At 38.8% G+C, this 17,123-nt stretch overlaps 2 protein-coding genes across 11 annotated transcripts; both read left to right on the top strand.

Moving 5' to 3' along the window:
- The first annotated feature begins 66 nt into the window (after nt 1-66).
- LOC109853253 (fructose-bisphosphate aldolase-like) lies at nt 67-4,822 on the top strand. Of its 6 annotated transcripts, none has more exons than XM_020425151.1 (8): nt 192-344; nt 577-994; nt 1,505-1,714; nt 1,900-2,210; nt 2,915-3,137; nt 3,250-3,429; nt 3,605-3,759; nt 4,679-4,822. In XM_020425151.1, the coding sequence occupies exons 2-8, from the start codon at nt 956-958 to the stop codon at nt 4,725-4,727; spliced, it is 1,167 nt and encodes a 388-aa protein (XP_020280740.1). In that variant the 5' UTR covers nt 192-344; nt 577-955; the 3' UTR covers nt 4,728-4,822. The 6 variants fall into 6 exon arrangements, 4 of the variants coding, with proteins under 4 accessions (XP_020280737.1, XP_020280740.1, XP_020280739.1 ...); XM_020425150.1 differs by having other exon boundaries at nt 192-686; nt 916-994; XR_002250099.1 differs by lacking the exons at nt 192-344; nt 577-994 and adding an exon at nt 67-143 and having other exon boundaries at nt 3,605-4,504; nt 4,679-4,753.
- Nucleotides 4,823-4,888: 66 nt separating this feature from the next.
- Nucleotides 4,889-15,719, top strand: LOC109853254 (fructose-bisphosphate aldolase). Of its 5 annotated transcripts, none has more exons than XM_020425156.1 (6): nt 4,889-4,993; nt 12,880-13,090; nt 13,431-13,874; nt 13,969-14,322; nt 15,023-15,162; nt 15,569-15,658. In XM_020425156.1, the coding sequence occupies exons 2-5, from the start codon at nt 12,884-12,886 to the stop codon at nt 15,116-15,118; spliced, it is 1,101 nt and encodes a 366-aa protein (XP_020280745.1). In that variant the 5' UTR covers nt 4,889-4,993; nt 12,880-12,883; the 3' UTR covers nt 15,119-15,162; nt 15,569-15,658. The 5 variants fall into 5 exon arrangements, with proteins under 5 accessions (XP_020280745.1, XP_020280742.1, XP_020280746.1 ...); XM_020425153.1 differs by having other exon boundaries at nt 12,860-13,090; XM_020425155.1 differs by lacking the exon at nt 4,889-4,993 and adding an exon at nt 10,582-11,070 and having other exon boundaries at nt 12,860-13,090.
- Nucleotides 15,720-17,123: the final 1,404 nt, after the last annotated feature.

Below are 17,123 nucleotides of genomic sequence, written 5' to 3'. Positions count from 1 at the left end.
AATTGCTCGTTTCTGTTCCCGATTGGACAATTCTTCGTTCTTCCGCCATACGTATCGCTCCAACTAGAAATTCAATCAACCTTTGGATGCGTTCAGAAAACGGATTTCAAAACAATTTATTGAAGAAAAGTTATATATCGGAGGTATATTGCCGGTGCGAAATAACTCCGTTTTCGTAATTAATTTTTTAACATACATTTAAAGTATATAGTTTCTAGTTATTTCGTGCCAGGTTTAAAAAAAAGTTTAACAAAAACCAGGTATCGGAAACGTCTTATCGGCGCGAAACCACGCTGCGATAAGATAGCCCTGCGCCCAACCACCCAGTCGGAGGTATTGCCGAGGTCTGAGTTTTTTATATTTGTTTATTTTTAATTTATCGAGATACGGATCCCTAACCGAGATATGAACTTAACTGATCGGTGATTACACGAACCTGACCGATCAAAATGTGTGAACCTAACCGACCTAAGTGATCTAAATATCGGTTAGCGAATCTAACCGATCAGGATGTGAACTTTATCGGTCAGGATAGTGAAGTTGATCAGTCGTCAAAATGTGAACTCAACCTTTCAGAATGTGAACAGAGTAGAACCGCACGTTGTGGACATAGCGCGGAATAGTACACGTTATTTTAAAATATAACATTTTATAGTAACTAAGGATTTTGGAACATATCCTTGGCGGTAAGTGACGAAAACGAGGTTTAATTTTGTACACATATTTAAATTTAAATTTTCGAATGTGCTACTCACTTCGCTATTTTAAAAAGTATCGATTGTTATTGCACTCATCTTTATGAATGAAAATTAAGTTAATTATGTGTAACAAAACATTGTCTCGTATTTATTTACCAATCATGTGACAAATCTATAAAATTTATAAATCAAACACACAAGTATACATATATGACAGATAAATTCTGAAGCATATTATGCGCTATCAACGTTGACAAATGATGCAATTGGAACCAAAATGTTGCTGCAAAAGCAAGGTAATTTTTATATGAAAATGTTTTTTTACTTTCGTTTTTTCGATATTCTTTAGTTTTATCACAGCTTTTATGCGTTTGTCACTCATCCGGGACTCGAAAGAGTTAAAAATAAGTAACTGCAGATAAATAAGTAAACATGTTTTCTCTCGTTATTTTCACACAGATTGATTACGTTTATCACCGAGAGAGTGGTTATGTGAAGTAAACAAGACCTCGCGCAATCTCGCGTCATATCGCAAATTGTTTCAGTTTCGTAAAGATTGTTTTGTATTATCGAAATGTTTAAAAAATGTATTTATTCTACTCTTTAGACTTTCTCGCACGTATCGGCAGCTGAAACTTAAACGTCAAACATGACGTCAAAGTTAATTAATAACATTGATTAAAAGTGTGAAATTGTTTTCGAAAAGGAATAGTAATTAGATAATATTTATCTTCCAAATATATTTTGCTCTTGCAAAGAGCATCTTTCAACTGACACCAATCTTCTCGCGCATATATACGTGACAGATATTTTCATCCGTTACCAAACGCGAACTCGATTTTGCACTCCGCTTGGAGCTTGAGAAAATCATCGAAGTGATCGCCGCGCCCGGAAAGGGATTGCTGGCCTGCGACGAGTCACCGTCGGCTATGGACGAGAAGTTCCAGGAGATCGGCGCTGAAAACACTGAGGCCAAGAGACGCGAATATCGGGAGATGCTGCTGTCTGCGAATAAGGTTGCTAAAAAAAACATGATAAAAGTTTTTGTTTACAATAACAATAACTGTATTCTATTCGCAATAAAAACCTCAAATATACAGACAGTACTAGATCTTGTGTTATGAATTTTCAGAAACTCATAGCGTGCAGTAGTTGACAATTAACATTTATACGCGTGATTTGTGTTTTATTTTATTTGCAGCTCTCGCGATACATCAGCGGCGTGATTCTGCATCACGAGATGATTTATCAGACAACGTCGGAAGGCGTGGATTTTGTTGAGTTCCTGCGCCGAAGAAAGATTCTGGCTGGCGTGAAGGTCGACAAAGGCCAAGTGCCGCTCTTCGGTACCGAAGACGAGACGACCACGCAGGGTCTCGACGACTTGCATCGGAATTGCGTTCGCTACAAAAAGGACGGCTGTCACTTTGCCAAGTGGAGATGCGTCTTTTCCATCTCGGAGCAACGCCCCAGCCGGCTGGCCATGACCACTAACGCAAACGTTCTTGCGAGGTGTTTAGACTTGATACGCGCGGAATCACAGTAAAACATTTTCCCTATGTCTGTCGGAACAAGCTTTGTTGATTTTTTAAATGAAGATTAATGTTGTATATTATCAGTAAGAGAGAACCAGTTTTACATCATCTCCGATTATATGTACATTTCCCGAGCTGTTCACATTGTAGCTAATAAATTTCGCAACCGAATGGACCACGAAATCGATAGACGATATTACAAAATAATTTCAAATGTTTGAAACAAATAGAAAGTAATCGGAAAAGGTACGAAGTCGAGAAATGTATTGAGAAAAAACAATAATAATAAAATAATAATTAGAACCTAATTTCTATGTTAATTAGCCATTAAATGTTGTCACGAGTTTAAAATAAATCGAACAGCTTTGGAAAGTTTTAAATTACTCGGCCGATGTTTTAGTCCGGTAGAATTGAATAGCGTTGATCGATCAACCGAATTGACCAATCACGGTCGTCAAACTTTAATCGGATCTGATTAACGTGATCGGAGAACGGTGGCTCGAACAACTGGCCTTCTAAGATTCACATTTGATGAGATTGTAGAAACGTCAGTTATTCACGCGTGCAAAGTAAAATGCGATGCATAGGAATATGTAGATTTGTCTGAGCCAAAGTCCCATTTTTTTCGCGCGACGCGAAATGTTTTAGCCGACGTATTTTCGAATATCTCGTCTTGTTCAGATTCGCCAGTATCTGTCAGAGCGCGCGGATGGTCCCTATAGTGGAACCGGAAGTACTCAGCAGAGGTGAACACGATATCGATCGGGCGTTGCAGGTTCACGAGGAGATGCTGTCCATCTTGTTCCGCGTGCTGAACGAGCACCGCGTGTACCTCGAAGGGATGATACTGAAGACGGCGATGGTGTTGCCGGGAATCACGAACGTGATCCAATTCACGCCACAGGTATGTCGTAATCACGTTAGTTGGAGAATTACGGGTTTTGCGATAATATTCTCGTTATACTGAAGTAAAAACTTGGACGTTAATACATTGATACATTGATTCGCGACACCAGATCATTGCCGAATACACGATAAGAGCGTTCAAGAGAACAGTTCCGGTTGCAGTTCCGGCGATATTTTTTCTAAGCGGCGGCCAAACCGACGAGAACTCCATCTTGAATCTCAACGCTATTAACGTGTGCAACGATAAGAAACCATGGAGACTCAGTTTCTGCTATGGACGTGCTCTGCAGGTGCATGTGAATTTCATCATCGACGCATATCTATTAGAATGTATTGAAAATAAAATTTGTTACGTAAATTTTCTTTCTGTTGTTTGCAAATTTTGTTTAGGAAATTTCAAGTAAAATCAGTTCAAGTAGTTGAATAATCGAGAATACTTCAGTTTTGACATTTCTCTTCTCGTAGGATACAGCGAGAAGAATTTGGAATAACAAACCGGAGAAGGTAGAAGAAGCCCAAGAGATGCTCCTCAAAAGAGCCAAATTGTGCTCCGAAGCGTCGTTAACTCGCAAAGAACGATACACGCGCTTCAACGATCGTCGACGTTATTTGAGATTGATGTAAGAACATCACATAATTAAAGTTGTTATAAAAACAATTGTTCGCGCAACGTTTGAGCAGTGTTTGCGAAATCATTGTTTTCCGGTTGAGAAATGTAATCTTTATAGAACGTTGAATGCGATATTGTCGTACAAAACAGATTATCGCTGTCAAAATCTATGCAACAGTTTGTTTCTATCTTCGAGTTCACTGACTAATGTGTTAAAACCTCGGCAACGTCGATTCGTCACAAAGTCCGAAAAAGTTATCGCTTTATTCGTCGTTTCACTGGTAAGTATAAGAACAAAGGTGAACAAGTTCGAGGGTCGAGCCCATTTTTATCAATGGACTTTTACACGCGATAGGTCCAACGATCGAGGCAAAAAGGAGGCACGTCCGAACGCGTGGTGACGCGCGCACGCGAGTGCGTTAACCTTAGGCGATCTTTGAAAAAAAAATGTACGCTCGCATGTAATCTCGACGAATGTCGGAGCAAGGTGCCCTTGACTGACCTCTAAAGCGACGGTTCTCAGTGCGATACATTTGCGCGCGCGGACTCACTCATCTTTACTGGTCGATATGTCGTCATTCCCGGCGAATCCCCGCTCCGATACCCTTCCCATATTGGCTCATCACCACGTGGTATGCGCGAGTAACGTAGCGCGTTGTGGAGACAACCGTGAACATCATCCCCGTTGAGAAGATTGCGTTCAATAAACTCTCTTGTGATCTTTTGATAGCACTCCAATTGAACTTAATTGATTGGTGATTTATCGTTGACAAATGTCAATGTTCGTGATGTCAGCGACTGCTTTTCTTAAATTTATCAAATTTATTTTGCGTATAGTATTTGTGTTTAACAAGTCTCACATTGTTAAATAATATTTGTGAATGCATCCTTTAACTTATTAATTTTTTTTGTTTTAATTGTAATTACAGAGAAAAATCGACAGAGAAAAATCACATAGAGGACGCGTTCTTCCTTTGACCTCAGGTTTTAGGGTCAATAAAATGAAAGCCGATCTCGACCAGCTGATCGCGCGTGTACCTCCTCGCCTCGCCATTGACGACCCTATGTGGTTGAGCACCCGCGAGAGCGAGAGCGCACGCGCGTGATAGACACGCAATCACCACAGACTTTGAAACCGACGACGGCTCGCCTAGTTCGTTTCAGTCGCACTCCAACCATCAGGTGGATTACACGAAGGCAATCTCGCGGCGGTTCCCAGACACGAAAATCAGTTCACAGACCAGGTGAGTCTCGCTCCGCTGTTTCGTGCGGAGGGGAAAAAATCCCTGCGTTCATTGGAGAAACGCGTGCTCCTCTTCGGGTATATCGATCGTGTCACATTCTTCTCCGATTGTGTTAGAAATTTTGCACACTCGGCTTATCACTAACGACCTTTGACCTTGACTGACATTTAACAACGCCGCTGTCGTCGTGCGCGACTCATCAGCCTGTTAATTTCTCGATTACTACACCGTCTCTCTCTCTCTCTCTCTCTCTGTATTACCAAAATTCTTACATCGTCTCGAGGTACATATTATTTCATTGCTCCGAGACTTCTTAATAGATGTACGCGCACACATACGCACGCACACACGTTTACGCGTAATCCAGCGTGCGAGATATTTTTACAGCGCAATGTTTGTCAAATGCGCAGTCTAGTCGAAAAACAAAGGTTGACAAAATTTTTAAGGAGATTTCTAATAATTGTGTCAGTTTGGTAAATTCAAGTTTTTTATGTTGCAAAATGTTCTACGATAACATTATTGGTAGCGATAACATTACACAGTAGTTGTTATTATTTTTAATAATTATCAATAGATATAATAAGTGTTACTTTCGTATAATAAAACGCAATGAGAAATATTTGCAGCGGACTTTCATGTACTTCCAACACATTCAAAGTACTATAATATTAATATAATAGATGTTGATAGAAATAACAGCAACCATAAACGCAAACTTTAACTATCTGAAAATGTTTCGTCATAATTGCGCTTTTAACGCAAATGCGACATTGTACTGACAATCACTTGTCGAAAAGCAAAAAACGGACTATTGCTAAGTGAAGCATGACTTCAGGATTATTCGTTGGAGAATTAAAGCTTGTGAGCATTTAAAAAAAAAAAAATCAATTTCGTCATTTCAACACGTACAGAACATTTAGAAAAATATTTCTCTTAGAGAGAATTTATGTTAAAGCGATATGTATAACTTGACAGTGGAGTTGCATCATTTGCCGAGTACCGGAAGAATCCTGCGTGCAACTGGGCACGTTCACCTTTGTGCGTACTGACACAGTAACGCGCGGTACTGGAAGATTATTCTGGCCTTCATCGTTAAAAGCGGTCGATAACAGAAGGCGTTGTCAATGCTGTGACGTTTCCACTCAGAATACTCGTGAATTTTCCCCTTCAAAAGTTTTTCTCTTCCTAGCATCCTAAGACACATAAAAAAATCCACTTATAACAATCGAATGCAAACACTGAAGATACAGCGAGAGAAAGACAAAGAAGAGAAATCAAAATTAAAAAAAATAAAAAATTATACACATATACATTTTTTTTTATTGAAAAACTTACATACATCGATGACAGTCAAAATACAAACAGGACATCGATCTTCATAAGGTCTTCGTTAATCGATACAAATTATTTTATTATTTTATTATTAGATATTTTATTATTTTATTATTAGATATTTTATTATTTTATTATTAGATATTTTATCATACGCGCGCCTACAATAGCGTAAAATTAGAAGTTATGCGCGAACAGCGGTTTGTGCAATCCGGTGTCTATATGCAAGAGCATGTTATTTTGACAGACAACGTTCACACACACACATACACACACGTGTATACACGTCATTTGAGTTATTATTTGAAGCGAGTTATTATTTGAACGAATGCATTGAGTGGCATCTGGTATGAGATCAGGTGAAGCTGATCAGCCGGAAGTGCGATTGTTGCGCAGTCGTCTTTGGACGGAAAATTACTTGCTATTTTTATAATTACAATTTTCCAATTAGAAAAAAAAAAAACAAAAAAAACAAAATCATCATGTAACGCGAACTATTTCGAGTAAAGTTTCATTCGGTAATTTCCACTTTCTCATTCGACGTTTTTTCTCTCGTTGTTTAAATACGCACGTTTTGACACCGTCGTAAAAATATCGTCTGTCCGAACGTAGATATCGCTGTGCAAATCGCGTTTCTGGCGGGTTACCAATTTTTACGTTTGCCATGTGTGCGTGTCACTTGAAAAATAAAAGAGTCACACCTTTCACTTTCAAAAGCTCAATAGAGACACCAAAATAAAATATCGCGCTCCGTGTTACTCAACACGTTGAATTTCCGACAAATAATTTTCCTGTAACGCAAAAAGAGCTCAAAAGTCTGAATTATTCTTTTTTTTTAATTGTCAATTACAAATTATATAAAGAGAGAGAGAGAGAGAGAGAAAGAGCACGTATATCTTCAATGATTGATTTCGACTCGAGTCGGTCTTTTCACAGAGACTTGACGCTACATGCGCACAAACGAATGCACGCAAAACTGTTCTCGGGTTCGCGCAAGCAACGATGTTGAACCTACTCCTACTCGGATACGAGCTGGGAAATAACGCGCAAGCGTGTGTCGCAAAGCCTCCTCCGTCTCGGCTAGTCGCGGCGTGCTGTAATGCCGACGTATGTGATATCGACTCGTATTGAACGTCGAAAAAAAACGTGGTTCCAGACAGCGGAGGCACCATAGCGGGTAATGCGACGAATGCGCTTTTCCGAATGAAAATCGCTCTCTCCGTTCCGCGGCAAACGAATTACCCAGCGATTAATGCAGAATTATGCAACGATGCAATTCACATATCTCTCTCTCTCTTTTTGCGTTTTCGCGTGTGCGCACACACACAGCTCGGTAAACACGGCGCTACTGTACGCGAAAACGATTTGCATAAGATCGCGCAATACACGTATTTTTTTCTCGAGCTTTAATCGCACGCAATATATTATTCAACATAATGAGATGAGCATTATCATGTGTGTAAATATATTCTCCACCCTCTCAAATTCTTTCTCGCAAAAGTTTATTATTTTAGTTTTTTAATTTTGTGATTTGCGCGAAAGCATTTTTTGACATCGACGATAATTACATTTTACGGATAAAAATTTAAAGAAACAAAATTAGTTCGAACTCTCGACAGTGTCAACAAGTCGGGCGTAATAAATGATTAACAGCGAAATGTGATTACATGTGCGGTATGTGTGATCCATATATCGTAATTACATTACATGTTATATCATATTTGCGGTGACCGTTGTGCGCGGAAAACAGCGCAACGCAGACCCGTTCACAGCGCCGCGATCCAAATCTGTGGCTATTTCGGGGCCGTTTATTACTGTCGTACACAATGAAGATAAAAATAGTTGTTTTTGTCGGGACGGTTTTTTATCAAAGAATTATTGATCAAGGATATAAATTTTTCTTTGATTACAAATTTCTCTCTCTCTCTCTCTTTCTCTTTTTTTTTCAAATATTAATATTGTATATTTTTCGAGCGCACTTGTTTTCTAATCTCCAATTGATCGTTTCATTGACTTTTTAACGTTTTTTTATTCTATAAAATATATTTGATTATTTGTTACATATAGATGTTAAAAAAAAAACACGATCATTTTTCTCACAAAGAAAGAAAAATTGCGTAGATTTAGTTGTGCGCCTAATAGACAACAAAAAAAAAAAAAAAGAAATTGCATCATGTTGCACGTTTACTGAGCGGGAAACACCGCAGACATTGCGTCCAATTTTGCGGCGTGTATATCATGAGGATATATATCCTGTCTTCTCCTCTCGGCACTCGCGAGAAAATCTCTCCCGTCTCTCTTGAATGAACTTTATAATGCAATTCAATGCGAAAGAGACAATTGCTTCTGTTTTCTCAAAAAGTGGACGAGTTCTTCTTTGAGAATTTTGAAAAGACAATGAAATGTTTTGTGTTTATACAATTGGCTCTCGTGTGCAAGGACAATATTTTACTGAGAAAATTTTTCCAGGAAAATATTCAAGCAATTTTTTTCATCTCGCGTGTTGTTATATATTACACTTACTGTAAGAGACACAAGACTGCAATCTTATAATATTATATATTAAATGTATATTTTGCCATTATTTTGTTTAAAAGCGACTTTTTTCCTTTACGATAAATCGTAAAAGTGTGCAATTAAATAATTTTATTGAAAGAAAGTTTTATACACAGAGCCAGAAGAGAGAATAAACCGAACTTACGTAATTTTGGCTCACCGTTATCCCGCAACCCTCTCTCGGCGGTGGCGAGATATATGTATACATATACATATGTACACACACACACACACACACACACATACACTGTATGTTCTCCCTCTAGCCTCATATTTCTTCGTGATCGTAAATTTTCATCTTCACCGCGTGCGACGTTACATTCCGGAAAGTTTTTTTAGAATGGACCAAGAGTGACCGTAAAGTAATACTCGACAGCGTCGCTGTTCCCCCTTAAATAATGTTCCTTCAAAATATCGAAAATTACCGCGACGTAACAAATAAATATGGTGACTTACTGGCGCGCAAAATAGATACTTGTCGCTTTTGTTGCTCTCCATTACGATTTATTGTTGTTATACGGTGGTTTTACCATCCACAACGTGTGTATATATACATTATTCCGTGTTAATTATCATCTCGAAAGCAAACAATTTAAAATTTGAAACGCGATACGTACCGTGTTCTCATGTCTTCATATTACACGTTTGAAAATACGAGTAGTGGAGCAAATGATGCTGTATACTCCGGCAGTAAATCTCGGCAAGAAATGTGTTTTGCCTCGGATTTTAATTAAAAAAAAACAAAAAACAAAAAAAACAAAAAAAATATTAGATGCAATTTAAAATCTAGAGATCTCCACATAATAAATATTACACGTACGTCTTGCATTCTTTTCTCTCTTTTCTAAGTTGAAAATTTATATTTCCGCTACTTTGCAAGAAGAAGAAGAAGTTGCGCGTAATTTATTCTCTCAAGAAAATACGAAAGCGCAGTGTTTCTTTACATTAAGATTTAATCTTCGCATAGAAAAGACAAATATATCTCCTCCGTGTACTCTTCAATTTATTCAAACCGAATTATGTTAAGATCAAGTGTTTGACTGTGTCTTATGCGAATATCCGCGCACTGACAAAAACCGGTCGTGAATTGCGCGCGCGTTTTACGTCGACGAGCAGCGAATCGTCAAATCTTCGCGACGCCGGTATCTCAGGTCACTCCGATTCAGGGGTGAGCAAGGAGGGAATTCAGGGGTGTACCGGAGCATCGAGAACGTCTGCGCGTGCTGCATTGCGGCTAGTTCACCCTCTCGCCCTTCTCTCTCTCTCTCTCTCTCTCTCTCCCTTTCTCTCTTTCTCTCTTTCTTCTGCCAACACAACGGTGCAGAACCAGTCTTCTGTTATATACCCCTGACCGCTCTCTCTCGCTCACCCTTCTCACCTCTCCGTCGATTCCCCCTGCCTTGCAGTTATACGACACTGCACTGCAGCCAGGTACACCCACCCCTTTGCCTGCGAGGATGCCGTATCGGGGGGATGGATACCGAGCGACGAAACGACACAGTCGGCTACTCGCAGCGGCGCGGTTAGTACGCGCGTCTCCGTGAGTCTATCTATTCCGTCTCGGGACGACGTGCGGGCAAGATGTAGTCGAACGGGCGGATATCCCGCCTACGCGGGGCCGACCACCCCGTCGCGGTCTCTCTCCGACGACTCCGGGGGGGTGCGTCGTAGCGAAGCGCGCGCGATCGCATTTTATCAATATACTGTTTATTCTCTTCGTTTTAACTCCCGCGGTATCTCTCTTTCTCGTTATCGGTGTTCGCGATTGATCATCCGTCAAAAGAGATGCACGGAGATGATTGCTCGTCGCTCCTGTTGTTCCGTTGTGATCTGATTGTCGCGCGAAAAAAAAAAAAAAAAAAAAACATCTCGGCGAGGGTTGATTGCAAAACAACATCCGGCCGGCGTCCGGCGAACAATGAGCACGTTCGTCATTGCGGTGATAAATGTCATTGATATAGCACCGTGATTGTCGCGACGGTTCCGCCGTTCGCGACTACGTACGTACGTTTGTCCGACATGTGCGCGGTGAATTTGTTATTATTATTATTATTATTCTTTTTATCGCACTCTCGTTCTTCCGCATAAATATATATACACGTGGTCCAACGGTGGTGTCGTCCAGGTGCCGCGTCCTAATTTATTATGACTGATTTTTGACGGAATCGCAACAACCTTTGTTTCTGTCGGTGGGTACGTTTGAAAAATTGATCTTATATCGCTTTTCAACGATTATTTTTTAGCTCGAGCGCACGCAATGTGAAAACTTTGTAGCGAGGACGAAAGTTTGAGAGTCTTCACACCCGTGTATCGGTTGTATACACGGAGATCGGGGTATAAAAATAATAATGCGACTAATTTTGCAGAAATTTTATTTATAACGCATAATCGATTGGATATATAATTCTGGTTTCCCTCAAACTAACACTCCCTGTTCATTCAAGTTGCAAACACCGTGTCTATCTGAACGTGTGTCTATCGTCGCTTGTTAGAGATGAGAGATATTACGTTTAATTATAATAAAAAGAATGATAAGATCGCAATTATTCTAATTGAAAGCGAGCAACAACACCCTCAGTTAATTTTCACGTGGTTCTTCGATTCGGTATCTTGTTCTGTGTTGCAATTTTAATAACCACTCTCTGACGTGGATCTCTCCTCAGAGAGAGAGGCAACAAGCGCGCTTCAATAAAAGCTGCTTTCATTCTTTGTAACACGAAAGCGTAGTCGGAAGTTTCAACTTCTTAAAACGTTGACCCTTTCAATCTCTCTCGCAAAACTCGACCGGAGGATAACTGAATAATTTCAACAAGTTCGTTATATTAACGACCTTCTTGGTTTGAACTTTGATTTTTCTGCGATAAAAAGAAAGGACAAGGTGAAAGTTTGTAATATCGCGCGGATCCGTGTTCGCGCGTGTGTAGAACTAGACTATGTCTATCAATCCTCTGGTATTATTATTTCATGCATCATAATTTGTGCGCGCAAATAGAGGAAAATCCATCGGCACACGAGTTCGCCCGAGCTCTCGCGCGTTATCTTTAGCCTTATTATTTATGTATGTCCTGTTGGCATACTAAAATCTCATCGTCGTGCGGTGAAAATGTTTGAATTTCAAATAAATGGGTATGAGATTGTATAAATTAGCAATTTGCCTTTTTTGAAACACTTTGCGTTATTCTTGTTAGGATGTGTTATTAATATTTTTACGTTTTTTTCATTGATGTGATTATATTTATTTAACTGTGTTTTTATTTTGATTTCGCGGCAATCGTATAATAAAATTTGTATATTTGTACATATATGATCCACTTACCGTAAAAATACACAGTTTTATTACTGTGTATTTTTATTTATTACGTTTATAAAACATACAAAAGAATTGGTTTTGAGATAAAACATCAAAACCACGTTAATAAATATATAAATACTAATTTTTTATAGAATACTTCAAAAAAATTTAAATAAAATGGTAGATACGTATAGACTGTATACATGGAGATATATATATATATAAACGTCCGCAATTATTTCACGGCTGTTATATTACATGGACGAGCTAAGAGACCATCAACGCGTATTTTCATTTCACGATGCGATCTGTCGGTTTCATTTGTAATATTAAAGGCATTACCGTCTCCGGAGTGTCGTTTCATTAGTTGGACGACATTCGTGTGGGAATTCTCGTTAATCCGATAAAAGTGCACGTTACGGTTCGCCGGGTAATCTCGGATTCCTTTTCAAGAACTGGATGGAGTTAGCAATTCCTCCGGACCATCTATAAATGTAGATTGATTTATTTTTTTTTTTTTTTATCTGTACAGCCCGACGGGGACTGACATTTGTCAATAGAAAGGTGATTTTTTATTTTCGAGTCACGAACACGGCTTTTTTGCTTCAGATCTTTTTGATATACACAATTGTCACATAAATTTCAAATTATTTAATTATAGTTTTGTAATTAAATGCTTAATTTAGAGTGATCCTCGCGTATTAAGGAAAATGGTCGCAGAAAAGTACGGCAAGCTCGAACCCGAGCTGGCGGAGGAATTGCGCACGATCGCCCAACAGATCGTGGCGCCCGGCAGAGGAATTCTGGCCGCTGACGAGTCAACCACAACGATCGGCAAACGTTTACAGGACATCAATGTCGAGAACACCGAGGACAACCGCAAGGCTTACAGGCAACTTCTTTTCACCACAGCGAAGGTACGATCGAATTAATCGAATTCATATACAAAAAACTTGCCAAATTTTCGAATGATGGTCGATCATCTTATTTGCATAAAAAAGATGATCTATATAAATCTTAAAAAAATCTTTATATAAAAAAAAGATGATCTTTATATAAAATTTTTATATAAAACAGCTTTATATAAAACAGCTTTATATAAACATTTTTATATAATATAAAATTTTTTATATACGACATTGTTTTCACTACTTTTTTACTTCTTTTTATTTTTCATCCATCGTCGAATTGTGTTTTATCGATTTAGCGAGAAATGTCACGATCGTAAAAAAAAGTTAAACCCTTACTCATTCTCAGGATGTCATCGGACAGCACATCTCCGGCGTGATCCTCTTTCACGAAACGCTCTATCAAAAGGCTGATGACGGCACGCCGTTTGTCGAGCTGCTGAAGCAGCGTAATATCATCCCAGGTATCAAAGTCGACAAAGGCGTCGTTCCGCTCTTCGGCACCGACAACGAATGCACGACCCAGGGCCTTGACGATCTCCAGGCGCGCTGCATCCAGTACAAGAAGGACGGTTGCCACTTCGCTAAGTGGCGATGCGTTTTGAAGATCACGAAGGACACGCCGAGCAAACTCGCAATCCTGGAGAATGCCAATGTGCTGGCACGCTACGCTTCTATCTGCCAGAGCGCCAGGATTGTGCCGATTGTGGAGCCCGAAATTCTTCCTGACGGTGACCACGACCTCGCCCGTTGCCAACAGGTCACGGAGGAGGTTTTGGCAGCTGTTTACAAGGTGTTGATCCGCTTGCAATCGTACTTGCATTCTTTCTTTTAGTAGACAACGATTGCATTTTCGTTTCTTATAATGCGACATTCGCTCTCCCCAGGCGCTCGCGGATCATCACGTGTATCTTGAGGGAACGTTGCTGAAGCCCAACATGGTAACACCGGGTCAGAGCTGTCCGAACAAAGCGACTCCCCAGCAGATCGCCGCCGCCACGGTGACAGCATTGCTGCGCACCGTGCCACCGGCGGTGCCCGGCATCACCTTCCTCAGCGGCGGTCAGTCTGAAGAAGAGGCGTCAGTCAACTTGGACGCCATCAACAAACACCCGGCGAAGAAACCCTGGGCGTTGACATTCAGCTACGGGCGCGCTCTTCAGGCTTCTGTACTCCGTGCTTGGCAGGGCAAGGCTGATCAGGTCGCTGCCGGTCAGCAAGAATTGTTGAAGAGAGCCAAGGTGAGTACGACGAACGACCTTCGAGATAGATGTTTCCTACTGTTTGGTACTAATTAGATCTTGTTATCATTAATTCTCAATTACTATTGCAATTTGAACAGTGTTTGACACACACGGTCCGAAGCACGGTGATTCGAAATTAAAAATACTTAAAAATTAAATTTGTTTCATAAAATTCTCGGATTGAAACGCTGAGAATAAATTGAAAAACTTAAAAAATATAAAGATTCTTAATTCACACTAGCCTTCTCACTCTTTTTTAATATTTCATTAAATATTTCCGTGTAATTTTTTATTCTTATTAACACATATAGTAATTGAGACTTAACAGAGACTTAACATTTTTAGATTACACGTTTTTGAGTTTGCTCAGTCTTTTAAGATTCGTTTAACGTTCTATATTTATACATTCTACGTATTGACTTCTTCTCTTATCTATTTATCTTCTGCATCCGTAGATGTAATAGCTGTTTGCCTTTGATCTCTGTTTTACCTTTCAAAGTAATTTTCCATTCTAACGTTTATGTTCTGAATTACTTTTGCAAGTTTGCTCTTACCACTCGTCTGCTCGTAAACGCAATTTTCTTTCTGAGAAAAAAAAAATCATAATTTTCTTCAGTCGTCGTTTGTAACGATCACTCAAGGCTACGAAACAAAATATAATTCTTTTGCATGTTCTGTATAATGTGTGCTTGTTTAGGCGAACGGTTTAGCTTGCCAAGGCAATTACGTCGCCGGCAGCATTTCTAGCAAAGCCGCTGATGCCTCGAACTTCGTCAAAGCTCACGCCTACTAAAAAAACAAAATCTCACTTTTCCGCACAGTTCGTTTTCTATGTCAGTAAGTACAGTAGATTAATGTTGAATGTTTCTCTTGTGTGTGTGTGTGTGTGAGTGTGAGTGTGTACGCGCGCGCTCGCGCGTTTATATATATTTACACATCTTATGTAAAAATGTAAATATAATTTATACATGTATATGATTGCACGTATACAAATTATGAATTACGTTATATAAAATTACAAAATAAGCGGCATTTAAATTCTTTCGCAATATCTTTTTTTCTTTCAAGTCTTTATCTTTTTCTATCATTTCTTTTCTGTTATTTTCTTTTCTATCTTCCTTATAATTGACTTATCTCTTCATTTCGCAATTGTTTGATGAAGTTGCGTCCCGACGGACACAACTCTCTCGGCTACACTGTAAGGCGACACAATACATCTATTTTGTTTTTGTTTTTTTTACAGGCTAACAGCGAGTCGGCGCTTGGCAAGTACGCGGGTGGTGTTTCCGGCGCCGCGGGAGACGCGGCGCTCTTTGTCGCCAACCACGCGTACTAGATCGATTCATAGAAAAGTTCGATGAAGAGAAGAACGTTCAAGAAGTCACCGTTAGAAACGTAAAAATTAAATCGCCATTAGAAGCAGGATCATTCTCATTAAGGAACTATCGCGAAAAAAAAGAAAGAAAGAAATTATCGGGATCGAGACGTTTGATAATACATAAATGAAGTATACAGCGAATATTTATCGGTTTTCAATCGATTTAAAATTTTGTTGAAAAATTTTTACAGCGAATTCAATTTCGGGGAATTCAATTTCGAATTGAATTTCGTAATATCGTAACGAAGAAATACGAAGAAATATTGAGCTTGGAAGTTTATATATCTTGGATTTTTTCATTGTGATTTCCTGTTAATATACTCTGCTATTTCGATTCGCCGTGCGATATTATAATAACTTAACCGGCTCCATCGTTGCGAAACAACGGAAGAACGAAGGTCATTTTTTTACGGACCGAGCGCGAGCACATTTTGCGATATTATACACATTCGATATTACAAAATACGCATTATTACTATATTCTGTAAAACATTATACGATACAACAGAGCAGATATATATATATGTATACAAAAAAAATTATATACATATTTAAATATATGTACATATATGTGTGCGTGCATATGTGTACATATATAGTCAGTGTCGTTATATATATATATATGATATTCTATGTGTATAAAATAAAAGAGTGAAAAAAAAAAAATATATATATATATACATTCAAAATAAAACGACTATTAAATGTTGGTAGTTAGTGATCGGATATTGTGAAATCGTGCTATATATATTGTGTCATCTACTTATACAATTATTATGTGTATCTTGCGCGTATAAAAACACTTAAGCAATCTATTGAACACTATCTCTACGTCGATGTTATATCTGAAAATATTTTCATTGTAATCTAGGTCACCAAATACAACTGTGGAGGATAAAAAATTTGTGCGTTTGACTTATTCTTGCATGTGCGCAACTAAATCATCTTTTCATCCCACTGAAACTAGTCTATGTAAGTGAAATAAAAATTAACGAACTTGTTTATGAACGTTCGAACATGTTAAAAAATGTTGATCTTGGTGAAAAAAAAAATTGAAAAAACCAATTGAGTAACATAGCATTAAATATGCTAGAAACCTATATACCTTATGTAGAATATCTCTAATCTCTATAACATTAATACTACATCTTTGACTATATAAATATGGACTGCTAGTCGGGAGATCTGACCGTAGACGACATTGAACAGCGCACTCTGAGTTTGGGCCAATAACTAATAGGTCGTCACGTGGTCCTTGCCAGTGTCACCAGTATTTTATATATATATAAGTCGCGTTGCATCAGCCATTATAACTTATAAATTGTCCCAGGATCATCTAGAAATATTATTCTCTTGCTTTCGGTCGATGGGTGGTTATAATAATAACCCCAATTGCAAACAGTTTTCAGCCTCGTATAAG

The sequence above is a fragment of the Pseudomyrmex gracilis genome, unplaced genomic scaffold (genome assembly GCF_002006095.1).
Source record: "Pseudomyrmex gracilis isolate BER0280 unplaced genomic scaffold, ASM200609v1 scaffold_45, whole genome shotgun sequence".
Taxonomy (NCBI): domain Eukaryota; kingdom Metazoa; phylum Arthropoda; class Insecta; order Hymenoptera; family Formicidae; genus Pseudomyrmex; species Pseudomyrmex gracilis.
Note: the sequence above shows the minus strand (reverse complement) of the source record. Positions and strands in the feature narration are given on the sequence as shown.

What these genes read in the sequence shown, in the direction of transcription:
- LOC109853254 (XM_020425156.1), top strand. Translation starts at nt 12,884, where the DNA reads ATGGTCGCAGAAAAGTACGGCAAGCTCGAACCCGAGCTGGCGGAGGAA. An exon ending in TTCTTTTCACCACAGCGAAG is followed by an intron (nt 13,091 to 13,430) that starts GTACGATCGAAT and finishes ACTCATTCTCAG; the next exon opens with GATGTCATCGGACAGCACAT. An exon ending in TTTTGGCAGCTGTTTACAAG is followed by an intron (nt 13,875 to 13,968) that starts GTGTTGATCCGC and finishes CGCTCTCCCCAG; the next exon opens with GCGCTCGCGGATCATCACGT.
- LOC109853253 (XM_020425148.1), top strand. Translation starts at nt 87, where the DNA reads ATGCGTTCAGAAAACGGATTTCAAAACAATTTATTGAAGAAAAGTTAT. An exon ending in TGATCCAATTCACGCCACAG is followed by an intron (nt 3,138 to 3,249) that starts GTATGTCGTAAT and finishes TCGCGACACCAG; the next exon opens with ATCATTGCCGAATACACGAT. An exon ending in CGACGTTATTTGAGATTGAT is followed by an intron (nt 3,760 to 4,678) that starts GTAAGAACATCA and finishes TTGTAATTACAG; the next exon opens with AGAAAAATCGACAGAGAAAA.